General features: G+C 36.9%; 2 protein-coding genes and 1 long non-coding RNA gene across 3 annotated transcripts; 2 read left to right on the forward strand and 1 right to left on the reverse strand.

The window, feature by feature from the left end:
• Window positions 1–650: 650 nt before the first annotated feature.
• Window positions 651–4,199, forward strand: LOC136807962 (uncharacterized). The gene is made up of 3 exons (XR_010846727.1): window positions 651–789; window positions 2,559–2,837; window positions 4,011–4,199. It is a non-coding gene; the product is annotated as an uncharacterized lncRNA (long non-coding RNA).
• A 1,785-nt stretch (window positions 4,200–5,984) lies between these two features.
• Window positions 5,985–10,396, forward strand: LOC136807959 (putative uncharacterized protein DDB_G0271606). The gene has a single exon (XM_067064587.1). It carries the CDS (start codon window positions 6,198–6,200, stop codon window positions 10,290–10,292), a length of 4,095 nt encoding a protein of 1,364 aa, XP_066920688.1. The 5' UTR covers window positions 5,985–6,197; the 3' UTR covers window positions 10,293–10,396.
• A 684-nt stretch (window positions 10,397–11,080) lies between these two features.
• LOC136807963 (uncharacterized) lies at window positions 11,081–14,619 on the reverse strand. The gene is made up of 3 exons (XM_067064589.1): window positions 14,375–14,619; window positions 13,436–13,508; window positions 11,081–12,984 (listed from the first exon to the last, which is right to left on the reverse strand). Exons 1-3 carry the CDS (start codon window positions 14,429–14,431, stop codon window positions 12,509–12,511), a joined length of 606 nt encoding a protein of 201 aa, XP_066920690.1. The 5' UTR covers window positions 14,432–14,619; the 3' UTR covers window positions 11,081–12,508.
• Window positions 14,620–19,651: the final 5,032 nt, after the last annotated feature.

Below are 19,651 nucleotides of genomic sequence, written 5' to 3' on the forward strand. Positions count from 1 at the left end.
AATTAATTGAACATTACATTACATAACATACCTATCGTTAAGATCATGAGATCAGAAAAACTCTCCAATAATAAAAGATTCTCTCTAGTTCGATCTTCACGAGACCAAAGATTTTCTTCGAATTAGAGAAAGTTTTGAAGTACAGAGAGTAATTCTCAACGAATATAATAATTGATTGGAACATTTTCCGAATTTTTCTAGCCTCATGAAAAATGAAGGTGCGTGAAAATATTAAAACGCGTGAAAAAATTAAGGCACGTGGGGCGCGTAAGGCGCGGAGAAAAATGAGGGTGCGTAGGTGCGTAAGGCACGGGATTTAGTAGACTCAAAAATGCTTAGTATAATTGTACTTATCCGCCGACAAAAAACAATCGAAATCGCGCGCGCGTCTTATCTTTACTTCACGCGCGCGCGGACAAATCTGGTAGTTAACTGAATCATATGACATATAGCCTGTAAACCATATAATTTTTTCTCTTCGCAATTTCTATGAACAGGTAAAATTTACAAGCTAACTCAGTTCAAAAATATAATCTGACGTCAAAATATTTGACGCAAATTATTTAATTTACATGTGACGTCAGTTATTATCTTAGATTCATAACAACATAGAAAAAAATACAAGATTGATTCTTTCCTTACTTCGACAGAAGCGCAACGAACTGCCAGCCATGTGACTGATCTTACGCCGACACAATAACATAACATTTTTTGGGAAAGGGTCACTATCACACATATCAAGAATGCATTGGGTAGCATTTTCATTACTTTTCATAACTTTATTCACAGGTAAGAACAATTTCTTTTATAATTTTAAGAAACTTTTAGAAAACTTAACATATTTTTTCTAAGATCTGATTTTGACTGCCTAACATTTTAGCAAGTAAACTAAGGTAGTGAGGACCATTAAAACCTTTACAAAGGGGATTGTTTTCTGTAGGAAAGTGCCAGGAAGAAGAATCTACATCCACTGCACTAATTAAGTATCCGAATCCTATCGGTTTCTACAAAATTAGTATGCTGTACTAGCCTGCGACGAATGTTAGCAGTACACTTAAGAATTCTTAGCTTTGACCATTAAAAGGTTTGTATTTTTCACAGCCGTAGAGGTTTATGGGTTAACATTCTCTTGACAAACACATAAAAACTTGTATTGCGCATAGCAACAGGATTGTGAAAGTAATTTGTCTATCCATGGCTATTAGATTATTCGCTACAGCTATAGATAAACTTTTAACGATGAAAAACAATGGTTGGGTGTTAAGGAAAGGTTTTTATTTTCAAATATGGGTTAACTGAGCTAACTGGGACACATCCAACATGTCTTTAAAGACTGTGCTAAGTTTTTGGCCCTTGATGAAGCTAATTGGATAAATTATCATAAGCTATTCGAAGTCCCGTACGGACTTATGGCTTTCGAAAGCTTTTGCGGTCCGTATTTTTATTTATTTCTAACCTTTATTGATCTTTGTCGAGTCTATTTGCTTTTTCTACAAGCTATGAAAAGTTTTAACCCCGTAAAGAGAATAATTTCAGGGAATTGCCATGTTCGAGGCTCCTAACGGTCTTATGATTTCTTAAAAACTTTATTGGTTCATATTTATTTATTTCTAGCCTATAAACATCGGTCTTTCTCTTGCCCTTTTCTTTACTTGTTACTCTTCTTGTGTTGTTTTGAATCAATGACTTAACTTTGAAGATAGTTTAGGATCTAAAGGTAACGCACTGGCTTCTTTAGCGCCTGTTTGACTCTTCTTAGGCTAGTTTTAGACTTATGAACCCAATATTTGCAACTTTGATGCTATACCCTTGCAGTTTGTGTTTTATCGCCCTTATTCAGGTTTTATGTCATCCATTCGTCTTTTATCTTGTTCCAGGTCTCTGTAAACTTACTTTAAAACATAAGAAGTGTAAGTTGGGCTTTTTGAAATACCAAAGGGAACTCTAGTTTGATCTCAATTTTATACCTTAGCGATTTAAGGTTTTGTTTTTTAGCCTTAACCAAAATATGTTGACCTGTTGTTATTAAATACATAAAACGGTACATATTAATAGAGCTGCTGCTCTTATAAGGTTGTCAAGGCTTTGATTCGAACATGTTAGGGAAATATATATCGTTAGCGCTTCCTTAGCCACGATATTAATGGTCTGTGTTACTCCCTAGATCGTGCCAGGCCTCAACTTTTGTGATTAAATCCAGTTAATCGTGAAAGTCTTATGCTAATTTGTTTATGTAGTTGCCAGATAAATTATTTACCCGCGCTTGAGTTAGACCTGACGAATTTAACATCTCCTAATCTTCAGGTTCTTTATTGGAGAAAAATAGTCATGATTTATCTTAATCGGAGAGAATTTTGCTCTGGGAAAGATATTATCACTCAGTCAAAATATTTTTCTAGCGTGAAATTGATAAAAAGGAATGATCTAAAAAGAATTAGTAACCTCTCCTGCCAAGGTTGAATATTTTGAAGGTAGCCATCGTTAAGTTTTTACGACAAACATTTTTGGGGTGCATGTATAACAAATGAATAAATAAACACTTTCTTCTACTTTTATAGCAGCTACAAATGCGTTTCCGACGGTCAAGAAACATAACTACCGATGGACTTCATGGTCAGGTTGGACTCCTTGCGAGGAGGAAGAAACTGTCGACTGGGCTCGCACATCGTCTAGAACTGACAGACCAGAAAAGCCGATATATCGGAATTGTTATACGAGAGCTACGCGACGGTGTATGAATCCTCCTTTTGGACTGACACACGACGCGAATTGTATAGGAGAGAGTGCTAAAATCGAACTCTGTGATCTTGAATTCAATTCAGATTTAAGATGCAGAGGTATGTTTAATTTTTATCTTTTTTCTTTCTGTCAAAATGTTTTATAGACCTCTTGTAGATGTAGCAAGCTTTACTCGGCTAGGAAGGTTCCACAAAAGACAAAGTATAAATACTGAGTCCTGGAAAAGTCATAGACTCGTGAAATTCAAAGTGTACAGAAATGAGTACCCCTCCTCAATCAAATCTAAAACCTTTATGACTACTCCCTTTTAAACAAGATGTATAGACCCAAGAAACAGACCTTCTAGTTTCCCAAGAAACAGATAGATTTTTATTATTCTGCAGAGTTAAGTCATATTACTGACCCGGGGGGAAGACTTTGGCAAAAATAGATGCCTGGTATGTGCGGATGGTAAAGGGTCGGATTTTTTACCTTCCCAAGTCTTTCTGAGGGTTACAAAAAACAACAAAAATTCAGAACAGTCTCTTTAAGGGTCGGGATTTCTCCCATTTTGGGTCCTTTTAAGAGTACGAAAAAGAAACTCTCTAAGGTCAGGAAGTTATTCGAAACCCATCTCCCGTAGGGTCAAAAAAGGGTCGCTTTTCGGAGTTCCGGTCAGCACATACCTGACATTCTCCAACACTAGCACCCCCCGGATTACTGATGATGGCAAATATTACCCAATGGTTGTAACTAACTTAGTCTTAAATGCTTTATTAAGGATGAGTTTGGAAAAATTATTTCTCTCTATCTCTCTATCAGACTTTTATTTCATCCCCATTCGAAATTCAATGTTTAAAAATTGCACTTCAAAACCTTGGAACAATAGAATTTCTATCCCCATTGGGATTTCAGTAGGAATCTTAATCCCCGATGATTAATTCCATAATTAATTCCCCCATAATTAGTTCCACCGGGGCTGTGAGACAGGGGTGTAATAGAGGAAGTTGGGTTTGAGTTTCCAGGGAGCCTCATTACATCAGGCTTAGAAATAAGGACGTGTTTAACTCATTCGTTCTTGATTAATATATAAGATTGATATCAATCACAATTTCGTACCCAGAAACACTTGCACAACTTTTTGATTTTGCTGATGAACGTGTAGACTAGAGTCTACTTCTGGCTGAACTTTGAACCTTTTGTAAGCGCTATCAGAATTATGAAAAACGAATTAAGGGACTCGGTTGGAGTTTGAGTCAATTGTAATTTTTTTATTTATTTTTGTCTTCCAGCCATTGTCTCAACATTTCAAGCCAAAGCTCGTATACTCGATGGAGAGCTATCAACTCGTACCCTTATTGATCAGAAGCTTGTTCATTTACGACAGGAAAATTTTAAATATTTGATCACAACCATTGCTGGTTCGGTGTTGGTTTTTTGCCTGTATACGCTGTTATATTTGAGACTTTTGAGACACAAGTAAGTTGATATTTCATTTCATCCCCAACTGGATGTCGATGGGCGTTACTTCTGACGCTTCTTTGCCCCGGCTTGTTTACTGCTTTTTTCGCCCTCGATGATAAAATGATCTTTGCAGACGGGGTTAGTTGAGTTCTAGGAAATTTGCCCACGGGAAGTTTCGAACCTCGGCAAATCACCTTCTGGAAATTCGCTCTCCAGGAACATTACACCTCTCCCTATGAAAAATTCACCTAAGTAGTTTCCCCATAAAATTTGATAAAAATTGAAAGATTTCAATAAGTCCTTTGAGTATCTTAAACTGTTCTAGGCATAATTATATCCGATATGTTTAATATTGACTTTGATACCGAGTACTTTGATATCTTTAAACCATTATTGTTATCTGCATTTTGAAGACCAAGAGTTATCCATAAATAAGTTTTATAGGCGAAATATCAAAAACCAGACTGACATTCAAGTGCAAAAGCAAAGGATAGAGTGTAGATGAAATCTCAAGTCTGTCAAAATTAGCGGGAAGTCTTCCTGGGGAGGAAAAAAAATTTCCTAGGAGCTCTGAAATCCAGGAGCTCTGCTGTTCTAAAATTTGATTCTTAAGACTCTTACCAAATTTCATGCGATCTTATATGAAATAGCGTGGAATTTGAATAAAAAAAACAGAAATTGACTTCAATCAAATAAATCTTAAATTTGCTGAAAATAACTATGAATTACATAAACAACGTAGGAAAGTGAATCCGCTGCACTGATTAAGTATCCGGTTTCTATCGGTTTCTACAAAATTAGTATGCCGTACTACCCTGCGACGAATGTTAACAGTACACTTGAGAATTCTTAGCTTTTATCATTAAAACTTTTGTATTTTTCAAACCCGTAGAGGTTTATGGGTTAACATTCTCTAGACAAACACATAACACTTATACTGCGCATATCAACAGGATCATGAAAGCAATTTTCCAATCCTTAGCTATTAGATTTCTTTGCTACAGCTGTAGATAAACTTTTAGCGATGAAAAACAGTGGTTGGACCTTAAGGAAAGGTTTTTATTTTCAAATATGGGTTAACTGAGCTAACTGTGACACCTCCAACATGTCTTTAAAGACTGTGCTAAGTTTTTGGCCCTTGATGAAGCTAATTGAATAAATTTATATAAGCTATTCGAGGTCCCGTACAGACTTATGACTTTCGAAAGCGTTTGCGGCCTATACTTTTATTCGCTAGTTTTCCCCATTTGATAAATATTGAAAGATTTTAATAAGTCCTTTGGGTTTCTTAAACTGTTTTAGGCATAATTATATCCAGTATGTTTGATATTGACATTGATACCGATGTATTTTGATATCTTTAAACCATTATTGTTATCTGCATTTTGAAGACCAAGAGTTATCCCATAAATAAGTTTTATAGGCGAAATATCAAAAACCAGACTGACATTCAAGTGCAAAAGCAAAGGATAGAGTGTAGATGAAATCTCAAGTCTGTCAAAATTAGCGGGAAATCTTCCTGGGAGGAAAAAAAAAACTTCCTAGGAGCTCTGAAATCCAGGAGCTCTGCTGTTCTAAAATTTGATTCTTAAGACTCTTACCAAATTTCATGCGATCTTATATGAAATAGCGTGGAATTTGAATAAAAAAAACAGAAATTGACTTCAATCAAATAAATCTTAAATTTGCTGAAAATAGCTATGAATTACATAAACAACGTAGGAACCCTCTGAATATGCGTGAAAATTACCCACAAAGAGACTAACAATCAAAATGTTTTGTTTTTCTTAGATTATTTTGGATCCAATTACGATGATAAGTTTGAACCGAGTCCACTTAAAAGATCATTTGATAAGCTCAAAGCTAAAACTACGGAAAGTGCTGATAAACTACTCAAAAATTTCAAAAAGTCCGACCCCAACGTTAACAAGAAAGAAAATAACTCTTTATTCGATAAAGATGGAAAATTGGTTAAGAATAGACCAATTGAAGATGGTCTCGGCTCCACCCCGCCGATGCCGACGCGAACTGAGTACGAACAAAGCCAAAACAAAGACTCCCAATATGTTCAAAGTAAATTTTTGGAACATCATATGGGTATCCAACAAGGAATTCAAAAGAAACAAGATCTCCAAAACGAGACTCTGGTTAAAAAAACTAGCCCAACATCTTCGATTCCGACTAAAGAAAACTCACCACAGGCTGCTCAAGTAACTACCCCACAAAAACAATCACAGCCACAGTCCCAGCCACAACCACAAAAACAACCACAACTGCAGTCCCAGCCACAACCGCAAAAACAGCCCCAACCACAGTCCCAGCAACAGCCGCAAAAACAGCCACAGCCACAATCCCAGCCACAACCACAAAAACAGCCACAATCACAGTCCCAGCCACAACCGCAGTCCCAACCACAGCCGCAAAAACAGCCACAATCACAGTCCCAGCCACAACCGCAGTCCCAGCCACAATTGCAAAAACAGCCACAACCACAGTCTCAGCCACAATTGCAAAAACAACCACAACCACAGTCTCAGCCACAATTGCAAAAACAGCCACAACCACAGTCCCAGCCACAATTGCAAAAACAGCCACAACCACAGTCTCAGCCACAATTGCAAAAACAGCCACAACCACAGTCCCAGCCACAATTGCAAAAACAGCCACAACCACAGTCTCAGCCACAATTGCAAAAACAGCCACAGCCACAGTCGCAGCCACAACTACAAAAACAGCCACAACCACAGTCTCAGCCACAATTGCAAAAACAGCCACAACCTCAGTCTCAGCCACAGTTGCAAAAACAGCCACAACCACAGTCCCAGCCACAAACGCAGTCCCAGCCACAACCACAAAAACAGCCACAACAACAGTCCCAACCACAACCACAAAAACAGCCACAACAACAGTCCCAACCACAACCACAACCACAAAAACAACCACAACAACAGTCCCAACCACAACCACAAAAACAACCACAACAACAGTCCCAACCACAACCACAAAGACAGCCACAACCGCAGTCCCAGCCACAACCACAAAAACAGGGACAACAACAGTCCCAACCACAACCACAAAGACAGCCACAACCGCAGTCCCAGCCTCAAAAACAGCCACAGCCACAGTCCCAACCACAACCACAAAAACAACCACTACAACAGTCCCAACCTCAACCACAAAGACAGCCACTACCGCAGTCCCAGCCTCAAAAACAGCCACAGCCACAACAATCACCTCAACCGCAAGGATTAGTTAAGATACCAGGACCACCAAACGATACTCAACCTAAAAAATCAACCAACCAAAAACAAAATTTGGACAATCCACAAAAATCATTCAACGACTTGGATGGTGTACGGAGGTCATCTCATTACGTAAATCTAGTTGGACGACCATCAGCCACTGAAACTGCTAAAAGTTTATTTACTTCTCGTTCTCGATCTATGATGTCCAGACAAACAGTCGGCAGATGCGAAATCAGCCAACTAACCTTCAATCCTGATGCAACTCCACCCAAACAAATGAGTTTTCCTGAATCCTCCTTGGTTCAATTGAAATCACCAATTCGTAGCCAACAAATTACATCAACCTCATCTCTACTGAGTAGTATCACAGAACACAAGATTACTAAATCATCATCACTCATAAAACCAAGCAGCCAAGCTTTTCAAATTCCTAATCCATTGGCCAAACCAGTTTCCGAACATATTTCTGTAGAAAGCCACCAGATAACTGAAGCTTCCTCACCATACAATATTGATTCCTCACGACAATCTCATAAACGCCAAGGGCGTTATAGTTCGTCATCATCTACAGGAAGTAGCAACGATTATTATGATATCCAAGAAACGCCTAAGTCTTCATTGCCGCCCTCAAATTACAATCTGAGACAGAGCGTTCGCGGATCACCAAAACATCTGACCGATTCTTCCGGTAGTGACGAAAACGATTCTTTAAAATTGAAATCTCGACAAGCCAGTAAAGAACAGCATAGCCAATATTTCAACCAAAGTCGACAAACTAGCCAGCACCACCAAAGTCCTGCTGTTGGTTACAACTCCAATCCATACCAAGATCAAACGACGCCATCACATGGGAACCTGAAAAATACTCCAAGATTGAGTATGAAGAAAATTATTATTAATACTACTAGTAACCAGGAGCCACCAAATAACTCTATTGAAGAGTATTACATGGAGCAAGGTGGGAATTACATATCACCCAACGCCAGTATGAGGAATTTCAACAAGCTATGTACCAGAGCTTCTAAATACGAACGAGTTCGTTCAGATAGCTCACCATCAGAAGAAACGGACTGGGATGAACCTAAAAAACCAATTAGATCTGTAAGCCATTGTGATATAGTACTTGAACCATCACCACAACCGTCTTTAATGGATGCACAGAATGTGGAATCACACCAACACAGTGATGCATCCCCATTGGTAAGCCGCTACATGGGTCTTGGTAAGCCCTCAAACCAAGCCCTAAAAAGTGGAGGTGAAAGTCAGATGGTTGTAGCTGGACCTAAACCATCAGCATCTCATCATAACCTTGACCTTCAGGAGATGAATCAAAATTACCAAACTTATTCATCGACTAGAATCAATTCTGAAAATCATATGGAGGATCCCCAATGTAGTGGAAACGTTAGTAAACTCATACTTTCACACGAACAATTCCAAGCCAGTAATAACGTATCGACTAACAGTTTTAATGCTTATCATCAGGGTGCTACGAATTTGTCAAATGTACCATCTAGTCAGCCCTCACACAATTCGCAGCATCATCAAATGATATATTCGAGTGACCCTTACAGACACTCGCAGATCCATCCATATTCTACAAATGTATCAAGGACGTCTAACCATCCCTCATATTCGAATAGACCATCATACCAACAGACTACAAATTCATTTCAGATCACATCCAGCCAACCTTCGCAAAATCTTCAGTTCACACACTCCAATGAAGCCAATAGATCTTCACAATCTTCACAACAAATATTTCATATGCTTAAAAGTGAAACCAATGTGATCACATCACGTCCATCTGCTACCAACACTGCCAAAAGTTTATTTCACAATCGTTCAAAGTCTCAACTATCCAGAAATTTACACAACAGTTCACAACACCAACAATGGTCTGCAAATCCTTCTCCTGTAGCCTCAAACCAAGCTTCGCATAATGCTTCACATCAACAAGCAATGTTTTCAAACAGTGCCCACAGACCATCAAATAGCCAACACAAAATGTATCACCAAACGATTCCAGTGGGTCCAGCACATGGTCCATCTCACTCTTATTTATCAGAACACAAGCTTCTACAAGAGGATTTTCTATCTACAGAATTATTCAGACATCCTATATTTGATACCAACCAGAATAGCCAGGACGCAACATATGTCAACATTGACACGCTGGCAGCAACAAGACCCAAAAGCCCTAGAGCCTCTAATCGTGTATTGTCAGGAGCAACAGCTAATGAATCACCGAGTCAACAAAACGCAGTACCTGCTTTTATATTCATCTCACCATCATCTGCTAAGGTTGCTGGAAACTGCAGTCGCCAACCTAGCCAAGAGTTTTTATCAAGCTCAATCACCAGTATTGTATCCAGTCGATTGGAAGAAGAGATGCAGGAGTTTGATTCTGATCATCAAATAACACCACAAAAAGTCCATAACTATCAGAATAAGAATCCCAAATCCACGGAAATGAACAGTGGAAAAGAACAACACACTACATTGACTCAACCGACATTTGGCATGGTAACTCGATCGCGTTCTAAGATCAACCAAGAGGAACCCAAGACGCCAGAAGTTATTAAAAAGACTAAGGACCCCAGAACAGTCCAACAAGAACCGGTTGAGCCTAAATCACCAAAGACTCCCAATAATAAAAAACCAAAAGCTAACGAATTTGCATTCGAAAACGATGATAATAAGAACGAACCGAAATCTTCCGTTAAAGGAAAAAAGAAAACGTTGAAGAAGACGAGAGATACGTTAGCGCTTGGAACACAATTGGATGTCGGTGGATCAAGCTCAAATGTCATTATGACACGAAGTATGTCCAAACGGCTCAACACCAATAACCCAACTGAATGAGTTACCCCAAATAAACATTTTTTTTGATGCTGGTCATCAATTTTATATTTTATTTATTTTTTCTTTTTCTCTTATTATTGTTGCTTCCTTTTCTTGATTTTTATTACGAAATATATTATTTAAAAAAAATTAAATGTCGAAAAATGTCGAATGATACTTTGCAACCAAATATGAAATGTCGGGATGGACTGGGCAAAAATTACCATTACAGCTTTGCTACCATAAGTCTTTCCGTTTTCATTACTGTGAATTACTAGATAAAGAAAATATTTCAGTCTAAGAAATAATCTCAAACGAAGAAAGATTCGGTTTTGCTTTCGAAGTTTACAGCCTGTGTGGGACTCTTACTGGAAACCGTTTCTTCAAAATTTTACTGTGGCAATTTTTCTCTCTTATAACAGCCATCGCCGGGTGTAAACTCTGCACATCATATTTTCCCGCGTTTACTACATCCTCCTACAGGCCCCAGGGTTGGCGAATGAGGGGTATGTGCGGATGGGACCTCCGAAAACCGACCCTTAGAGAGACTGATTTGTGCTGAAAAGGTGACCCTTAGAGAGACTTTTTTACAACTTTTTCTCTCGAAATCAAAAAAAAATTCCTAAAAATGGTGAAATTTCCGACCCTTAGAGAGACTATTTTAAAACCTTATGATTTTTCCTACCCTTAGAGAGACATTGAAAGGTGAAAAAACCGACCCTTACCGTCCGCACATACCCAGCACCCATTTTTGCCTAAGTACCCCCGACGATAATATCTCAACAGGATAATGAATAAATACAAGTTAATTTATTTGTTTCTCGAAGTTTTTTTCTCGCTCAAATTTTTTTTAGCTCGATTGTAAGTTATTACATATATTAAGTACAAAAAACTTAATCTTCTCTGACTATGAGTATAGAGATATAGTTGATCTTAGTATTTTCAAAGAAAAGATTAAGCAGTGGAGGCCTTCATCTGCCCGTGTAGAAACTGCCGGACCTATATTGACGGTGTCGGCTTTTTGTAATCACCTTACAAATTAAAGTAGCGTTGACTTTTATTAGCCTTTGTTGCTACCTGTTCGTCAACTTGAAATAAACTATTACATACATACATACTATGAGACCGGGGTACTAGACTATGTTATAGTCTAAGACGAATCACAATCAAAGAAAAAAGCCCAAAGCCGAAGAAAATTCGCAAACGGGTTTTTTTGCCGAAAAGAGTTTACAGTCGGTAGAGTTGCTAGTCTTTTCTTTCTTCGAAACTCTCCCGCCGAATTTTTTCCGTATACCGCCATAACGCCATACCGCCATTTTTTCCGCCTTTACTATCACTGTAACGGACGATAACATCGTCTACCGGGGTACTAGATTTGCGAGGTGACGGGTTTGTCCGAGCCAAAGTTTGAAAATCGATACTTTTGAGAGACTGAATTTCGAAAATTATGTCTATTTTTAGAAAAATTTGCCACCCTTACATAGACTTTTCTGCCTAAATTTCAACCAAAATTTTTAAATCTTAGTCCAAATTTTAAGAAAGAAGAAGACCCTTTAAGGAGATCGATTTTTGATTTTCGTTATTTTGGAACCCTTATAGAGACTCAATTGCTTTATAATGATTTTTATACTCTTAAAATACCCCCTACGTCACATGCCCGCTGGGACCCCAGCCCTACTGGAAAATTTGGAAAAAGTTTCGTCCCTAGTGGGAAAATACCCTAAAATTTCAGCCCCACTGGGAAATTCACTTTGATTTTCATCTCCAATGTTTAAAGAATTGCACTCCAAAACCATTCCCACTGGATTTTTTAACCTTGGAACAATAGAATTACCATCTGCATTGGGATTTCAATAGGAATCTTTATCCCCTCTTTAGGAAACTGTGAGATAGGAGTGTCTTAAATGAACCCTTATGGCTCGCACATTATGGGAACCTGTAGAAGTTTTGATACTTTTTGACACGCCCATCCGTTTCAGTCTTTATAGTTCAATGAAAAATTATATTGGGCTCTTCAAGAAAATATCCGTACGCGGGGGTGGAGGATATAGTGTCCGGGGGATAGTGACAAATCTACAAAATCCGGGTGGTAACATTGCTCTGTTTGAGGATAATTTTGAATGTCTAGGTGGTCGACTGATGCTTGTCCGGGGGAGGGGGCAAATTTCCAAAAAATTATATATCCTCCACCTCCGATATTTAACTTTTTTTCAGGAAGAGCCCATTCTTCTTCCATCTCATAGAAAATTAGTCAAGCTGAAATAACTAATAGTTGCATCTGCAAGCCTTGGTGATCCTGGTCCGGAAACAAAACATTTAACATTATAAAACTGTTTAGCGTCAGCATTTGTTGTTGAATGGATTACATTTCCATTTAGCAGTATCACAAATTTGTAAATTCCATCTTTTAAGTAGCGTTGTTCAATTTCAAGTCTTTGGTGATGATCAATGGCTGCAGCTCCTAATTCAATTCGAAAAGAATGCAACGTACCATTGATAGCTGTTTGAACTTGAATAGCTCTTTGTGGTGAGGGATGTATAAAGACTTTAGGAATATCTCCTCCAACTCCATTAATAGAATCTCCATTCAAACGAATTAGATTTGCAGTACTACCACTTGGTAAACTATGGATAACAAAATCCAACGTAACTTTATTTTCAGTCGAGATTCTTGGGACGGTTTTGATGAGGTTACCAATGACTGGATTCATTTCTATAAGAAAAAAACGATGTTGAAATTTTGATATTTATACAGTGGAAAGCAGTAGTTTTGACTTCTACTATTCGAACCTTTCCCCCGTAGGGAGACCTCCCAGGCACAGCTCCCTTAAACAAACAATCTAAAATTACGATTATGGAAACCCATGCATGGCCACCAGAGCAGTAGTATGGTGGCATTTTAGACGTGAAAGTTTGTACGCCTAAAGTGCGTGAGTAGGGCAGTGACCGATTTTTTTAGGGGCGCCAAAAGGCAAGACCAGCTCCTCAAATCACTAATTTGGACACCATTTGCTTATTCAACCTTGCCATAGCAGTTTTTAGGTCGTGGAAGAAGGAATATTACCAAAAAGAAGTTTTCAAGATCCCACAAAATTCACCAAAGACGAGTTCCCATAGCCTGGCCTGTCTTAAACAAGTGATCAATTAATAGCATAACAATTTACCTTGGTCGATAAGGACGTCAGGTTTCACGCCGTGGTTATTTTCAGGTATGTCAAGGATTTGACCGTGTGATGTCTGTAAAGATAGTTTAAATCAAAGACTTTTCAATAAAAGTTAGCCATAACACCATAACGAACTAGCACATGGAAGCTCCACTTGTGGGTATTTCCTCTCGAGGGCGGGGGGGGGGCTCGATCTGAAAACTACCATATGCGGACAAAAATAGGGTCTCAAAATCGAACCTTTACATACAGTGCCGAGAAATAAAACTTAGTAAAAGTTTGAGCACCTTTTGTTACATTTGTCGTCAAATTATTCACAATTTCGCACAAATTATTCCACAATTCGTTTTTCTCACTATTTTTACACCACTACAGTGTTTTATCTCATTTCTCCTTACAGAGCAATTTAGGAAACTTAAAAACGTACCCTTAAGGAACGCATCTACGATAGCTTACTTACCTTGAGTGCCCCCCCCCCCAATCTAGATGCGGTATTTGCTTAATCGTTATCCAGACTGCATTTCAAGTTTTTTGGACTTAAACTTGCTGGAGCTCCACCAAAATTTTGAGATAATCATGAAGTGTAATACAGTTATTAGTTAAACTTCTCGACTCTATCCTTCGATTAAATTTCCCAAGGGTAATCGGTGCCAGTCCAACTTTATTGACCATACTCGAACACACCCCTGTTTCAGTGACCCGGTAAAAGCTTGTGGGGTTAAAATGAAATGGATACATACCTATGGGGTGGAAAATCTTTTTCCTTTAGGCTTTAATCGGTTGGGCTCCAAAAAAATTACATTGTTAAATACGAGGCTCAATGCAAAAGAAATCCATAAAATGGATAACAAAATTTTGAGTATTTTTCCAGAGAGACATTCTGTGAAACTTAAAGTGGAATCAATTTCGAGGAAATATAATAAAAGAGAAACGAAGTACCTTTAGCAACCAGCTGAAAGACAGCATCATAAAAAGAATCAGCCTGCAGTTCACCATCCTTTCGTTGGGAAATTCAAATCTTTATATACCAAGTCGAAGTCTTGTAGAACTGTCAGATGATAATATTTTTGTGAACAATGTAGACCAGAATTCATTAAATCGTTGAATTAAAACGTAATGGAGGTTTATTTAAGATAAAAATTTGAAACTTTCAAGCAAGCGAAAAGTTCTCGTCAAAATCACATTCTAACAGTTATTTACGATTTTTAATAATTCTTCCTAGACTATTATTTATTTTCAACCAATAAATATTTCATAAAAAGAAAAAACTGATTAATTAAATATTCGTTATTGTTCATACATTATATTCAAAGAAAAATAATTCTGATTGATGTAAATGTGAACAAACAGGAGGAGGTCTCAGCATGAAGGTATATAGAATGTGTCGGTAATTGGTCGTTAAAGTCTTCTGATTTCTTTTATGAAATATGTATAAAAAGAAAATACTAAGCTCGCCCGACAAAATACGACTTTTCAAGATTTCTCTAAACATTCCTAAATTTGTACACATAAAGTAAAGTTGCTGGATAATTTTGGAGGAAAGTATCAAGCAATAGAGTTCACCTTAAAGAAAACATTGATCGAAAAATCTTATCATTTGATGAAGGATTGCCAAGTTTTAAGGCCTTTTTTTGGTCCAAATACTTTGATACACTGATGTCAGAAACAATGGATCTCGTCTCATCTAATTTCTACAACTGAAATAAGCCAATAAGATTTCCACCAATTGATAAAAGAGCTCATTAAAAATTCACGATATATGAGATTATGAGCATGCATACATCATAACTTTTTTAATCGTAGTGCGAGCTTGGTTACAATAGCATGTATCTCCTGTTTCTTTATACCTCCATGGTCTCAGGTCTCGTTGAATGCAACCCATACTGGGTACGTTTACACACCCCTGACATTTGGCATAATTGGTTACCCTGAGTATCAGCATATAAACGAGTGGATATCCATCTCCTTTGTTACCTTGTAGAAAAGGGCTGCCAAAACTCCGACTAATATTTCTAAATTTTGACTTAAAAGTGTCGAATAATTTTAGAGAGTGTCACATTCTAATTTTGATATTCTTATGACACAGGCTCCCAACTTTGGCAAGCTATTTTTTTCAAGGCATAAAAAAATTTATTGGACTGGAGTGACAAAAGGGATTCAAAAGTATACACGCAGTTGAAATTCTGCATTTCAGAGTTGAAAAATGTTGGTAAAATGAATTGCAAACTTGTGAAAAAATTCGAGAATAATTATTTTTTGTGAATTAGGAGTAATGTTCAAGTTCTATCGATCCTTTTACCTAAATAATTCAAAGAAATAAAATTATGACGGAATATTGTCGTATTTTTCATACCAATTTTGAAATACAGGCGGCAACGAAGCTCGCTTCAAAGAGACAATAAAAGATAAATGTCCAGTCGTTTATATGTTCATGGTATCAGAGGTTGAGTTTTCATAGAATACATTAACCTCTGAAGACCAATAATATAAATTTTATCGCGCATGTGTCAATCTAATCACTGTAGAAAAAATCAAAGATGAAGACCAAATATTACCATTTTAATGTCTGGCAGAAACTGTATCAGTATACGAATTCCCCAGAAAATGTATTTTCTTTTATGAATACACTAGGGAATATATTAGTAAAACTTTCGCGATTTCTTTCTAATTATAGTTAGTCCCGTATGAATACAAGCTTTATGGTCAACAGATAATGCCTTTTATTATATAACGATCAACAAGAGATAAATAATACAGCAGTCCCATTATCCAGGCTACAGTCCCATATGAAGAATATAAGCAATATGATCTACAGATAAATATATATTCACAAAGGTACCTTATATGAAAATCAGTGAACCGTATCTTCTTACAAGATAAATGAACAACAAAAAATCGCAAAAAAATGATTCACCAGTGAGTGTTTTCGTCCACTGACACACCCTAACTTCCAGTCTCAATCGAAAGTGGCTTTTGATAACTAGAAAAATATTTAGCATGTTGTACTTTTGCTTTGTTGAAACGCTTGTATCAAACTTACGGTTTTCCTGTCAAAATAGCTCAAAAAGAGAACTCCTATTTTCGCCTGCGTGGAGAGAAAAGTTTTTCATCCAGGGTGAAGACGGTCTATTAGCAAAAAGATCTATTCAGCTAACAACGCCTGAAGGGTTCTAAAAATCTTTTATTTCTCTATATATCTACTTAGTTAAGACTTCGAAATACACAACAATCCATATTGAATACTTTTATTCCCGAGTTTGTTCAAAAAGAAAATAAGTTATATCCGTTTGAGCGAAGCGAATTAGGATAACCTCCAAGTGTAATTGAAATGAGCTTCTTTCGAAATAAATCTTTTACATGCCCCAAATGTATAAGGCGAGACCAATTTGATAAGTTGTTTTACGGGCCCGACCGACCCTGAAATTCCAAAAATCGAAATAAAAATAAAATTGATTTTGGTAGTACATTTTCGTTTTCATTGCTTTACATACTGCCAAATTTTCAAAATTTTGGTAGTTCTTCCAATGTTTTACGAATTTTATGTTCAATCTTTCATTTTATCCATGAATTCGAATTTTTTGTGTCTTTTTATTTCGCAACTGGTTAAGATGTAGTTTTTGCTGCATTTTCAGGAGATCTGATAAGTGAAATTCTACTTTTATTTTTATTTATTCACCGACCGACTGACCCTCTTTTTTGGGTAGCTTGGCCCGTAAAACAACAAATTAAATTGGCCTCGTCTAACAGTAATTAATAAACTTTTAATGATGGAAATGTCACTTTAATTGAATCGAAATAATAGACAGACTTTATGTTATGATTCTCTATCACTGACTCTCTTTAAAAGCATTGATGACATTTTTTAGTTGTGTTTTCAACGACGGGAATAAAGATATCAACTGACATTGACAGGCCGACGGGGACATGCCTCTGCAGTTTAAAAACAAACCCTGTTAGATATGAATATTTGATAAATTTGGGACCCTGTCAGATATATCCAGAGCCTATAAAAGAGACCCTAACCAGGGCGCGTCCCCGTACCCAATTTTGCCTAACTACGCCTCCCTTTGTTTAGCTCAGGTTTCCCCTTTATCCCATGTCAGTGAGGAAACCCTCTCGAGTCACTTGAAACATAGAGAAAAACATATTTGAAAAACAACATTATAAATGCCAAATTTCTCGTACCACATTTCGAAAGGTATTCTTTTTTTGAGCAATTCTTTTGTAGCATAGCAATAGTAACACGTTCATACGATAGGACCGTATAAGAAGAAACTAGCCAATGCTAGCAGAATGAATGAGCGCGGAAAAAAATTGTTTTAACCCAAAAACAATTGAATCATTTTCAGCTGTGAAAACGTAAAACGTAAGAATTACATATTGATTCACTTTTGTTTTTCCCCAGTTATTCCTGGTGGCTAAACTAATTCAGAGGTTTTCTACGAAATGGTTGAAAAGTACAGTTGAACTCATGTAATTCGAACTCCTATAATTCGAACCCATGTAATTCGAAAAATCATAAAAATCGAACAGATTTTCCGGTCCCAACAAGAAATTTTAATCATGTAATTCGAATTATGTAAATTTTTTGAGTTTTTGAAGCTGACAAACTCGACATTTTGTCAATCCACCCCCATCGCAAAATGAGATTGACGACGCGATCGAGACTCTCAAAAAAATGATCCTTTTCCAATCATCGAACGTCATCTCACTGATTCAGAAGATCTCCGAAGAGATTTCCAAGAAACGAGAGCAGAAAATGAAACAATCAAAACAATCAAAGACCTTTTGAAAAATTATGAATTTAGTATTTCATTATTCTAACTCGAAAATACAAAAAATGTTCCCATTTCCTCATAGTCGAGTTGTAAGTCTAGTCTTCTAAGAAACTAACTCTTCAAGCCACCTTAAATTAAGGATCTTCGTAAAACAATAGGCTTATCACAAGTAACGTAGGAATGCAAAACAAGCTTTGCATACCTCAATACAACTGATAAGCGCATGGTTGAAAAGGAAAACTCAAAGGAAAGTTTCGAGTGGTTAAGAAATAATACAAATTTAAAAGACAATAATCCAACAGTGCCAGACAATTTCAAAAAGTATAAAAGGAAGCATAACCCAAAAATAAACATTTCCTTGGATTTTTAAATAAAAAACAACAAGAAAATAGAGTCGATGTTGTAGGAATATTTCGACGATCTTTATAGCCTGGATATCCAGGCTGTAAACTATTTCACAGTCTAGTTATTGATATTTTATGTTCTGGCTTACAGCCTGGTCTCCCTAGAGCGATTTGCATTCTCTTTAAGAGAATGCAGTCCGCTTGCTTGCGCTCACTTTGCTAAAACCGTAAGGGCCAATCTACACGGCGTTGAGCAATTCTAAAGCATAAATAGGATAGTCCTCCAGTTGCTAGTGAAGATAGGGCTTTCCGTTACATGAAAACATGAAAAAGAAGAAAACAGAGGCAAGTTCATTTTCCAAGAAAACATGGTTGGTCATGATAATGCATGCAAACTTTTTTATGGACTTTGGTGTAATCTTTGGATGTTTTAAATAGTTTTAGATCTTGTAAGACTGCTTTTTATTAATTTCTGTTTTGCTGCCCTGGGTTGGCTAGGAAACATGGGTTTGCACTTTCATTCTCTAGGGAGACCAGCAAGCTCTATAATTTTAGAACTTTGTATGTTGAGGTAATTTTTGTTTTTTCTAAAATTTTGAGCTTGGATATCCAGGCTACGATCTTTATGTCATCATTTTCAACCATATACTAAAAACATTTCAAATGCTACAATTTATTCTAAAAATCAGTACAGCAGGTAATAAAAATCGTAATTAAAAACATTAATGAGATTAAATAAAAACTATGCACAAGGGAATGAAATAATAAAATTGATATAAAAGAATAACGGTTTAAAAGAAACAAAGAGAGTAATCAATTGTCAGGGGCCTATCCAAACAATTGAAGCTCTTTTGAAGCTTTTAAACCGTCATTAATTTTATGCCGAAATTTCTTAATATAAAATGCCTCTAAAAAAGATAATTGTGACAAATTATCATTCATGTCTAAAATTTTACAGTTATTCAATACTGCATTAATCATATGTTCTTTATGGTCGATCCCGTCGGAATTATCAAACAACCGAGTGAGAGCAAAAATGACGTTGACGTTACAAACTTTTTTGCTCTCACTCGGTTGTTTGAAGAACATATGAT

The sequence above is a fragment of the Clytia hemisphaerica genome, unplaced genomic scaffold, assembly GCF_902728285.1.
Source record: "Clytia hemisphaerica strain Z4C2 unplaced genomic scaffold, Clytia hemisphaerica genome assembly, whole genome shotgun sequence".
NCBI lineage: Eukaryota > Metazoa > Cnidaria > Hydrozoa > Leptothecata > Clytiidae > Clytia > Clytia hemisphaerica.

Excerpts from the sequence above, each read along its gene's own strand:
- LOC136807963 (XM_067064589.1), bottom strand. The coding sequence starts at position 14,431 with ATGGTGAACTGCAGGCTGATTCTTTTTATGATGCTGTCTTTCAGCTGG. Across the intron at positions 13,509-14,374 it reads CTTTCAGCTGGTTGCTAAAG|ACATCACACGGTCAAATCCT; the intron begins GTACTTCGTTTC and ends CTATCTTTACAG. Across the intron at positions 12,985-13,435 it reads TGACGTCCTTATCGACCAAG|AAATGAATCCAGTCATTGGT; the intron begins GTAAATTGTTAT and ends TTTTTCTTATAG.
- LOC136807959 (XM_067064587.1), top strand. The coding sequence starts at position 6,198 with ATGCCGACGCGAACTGAGTACGAACAAAGCCAAAACAAAGACTCCCAA.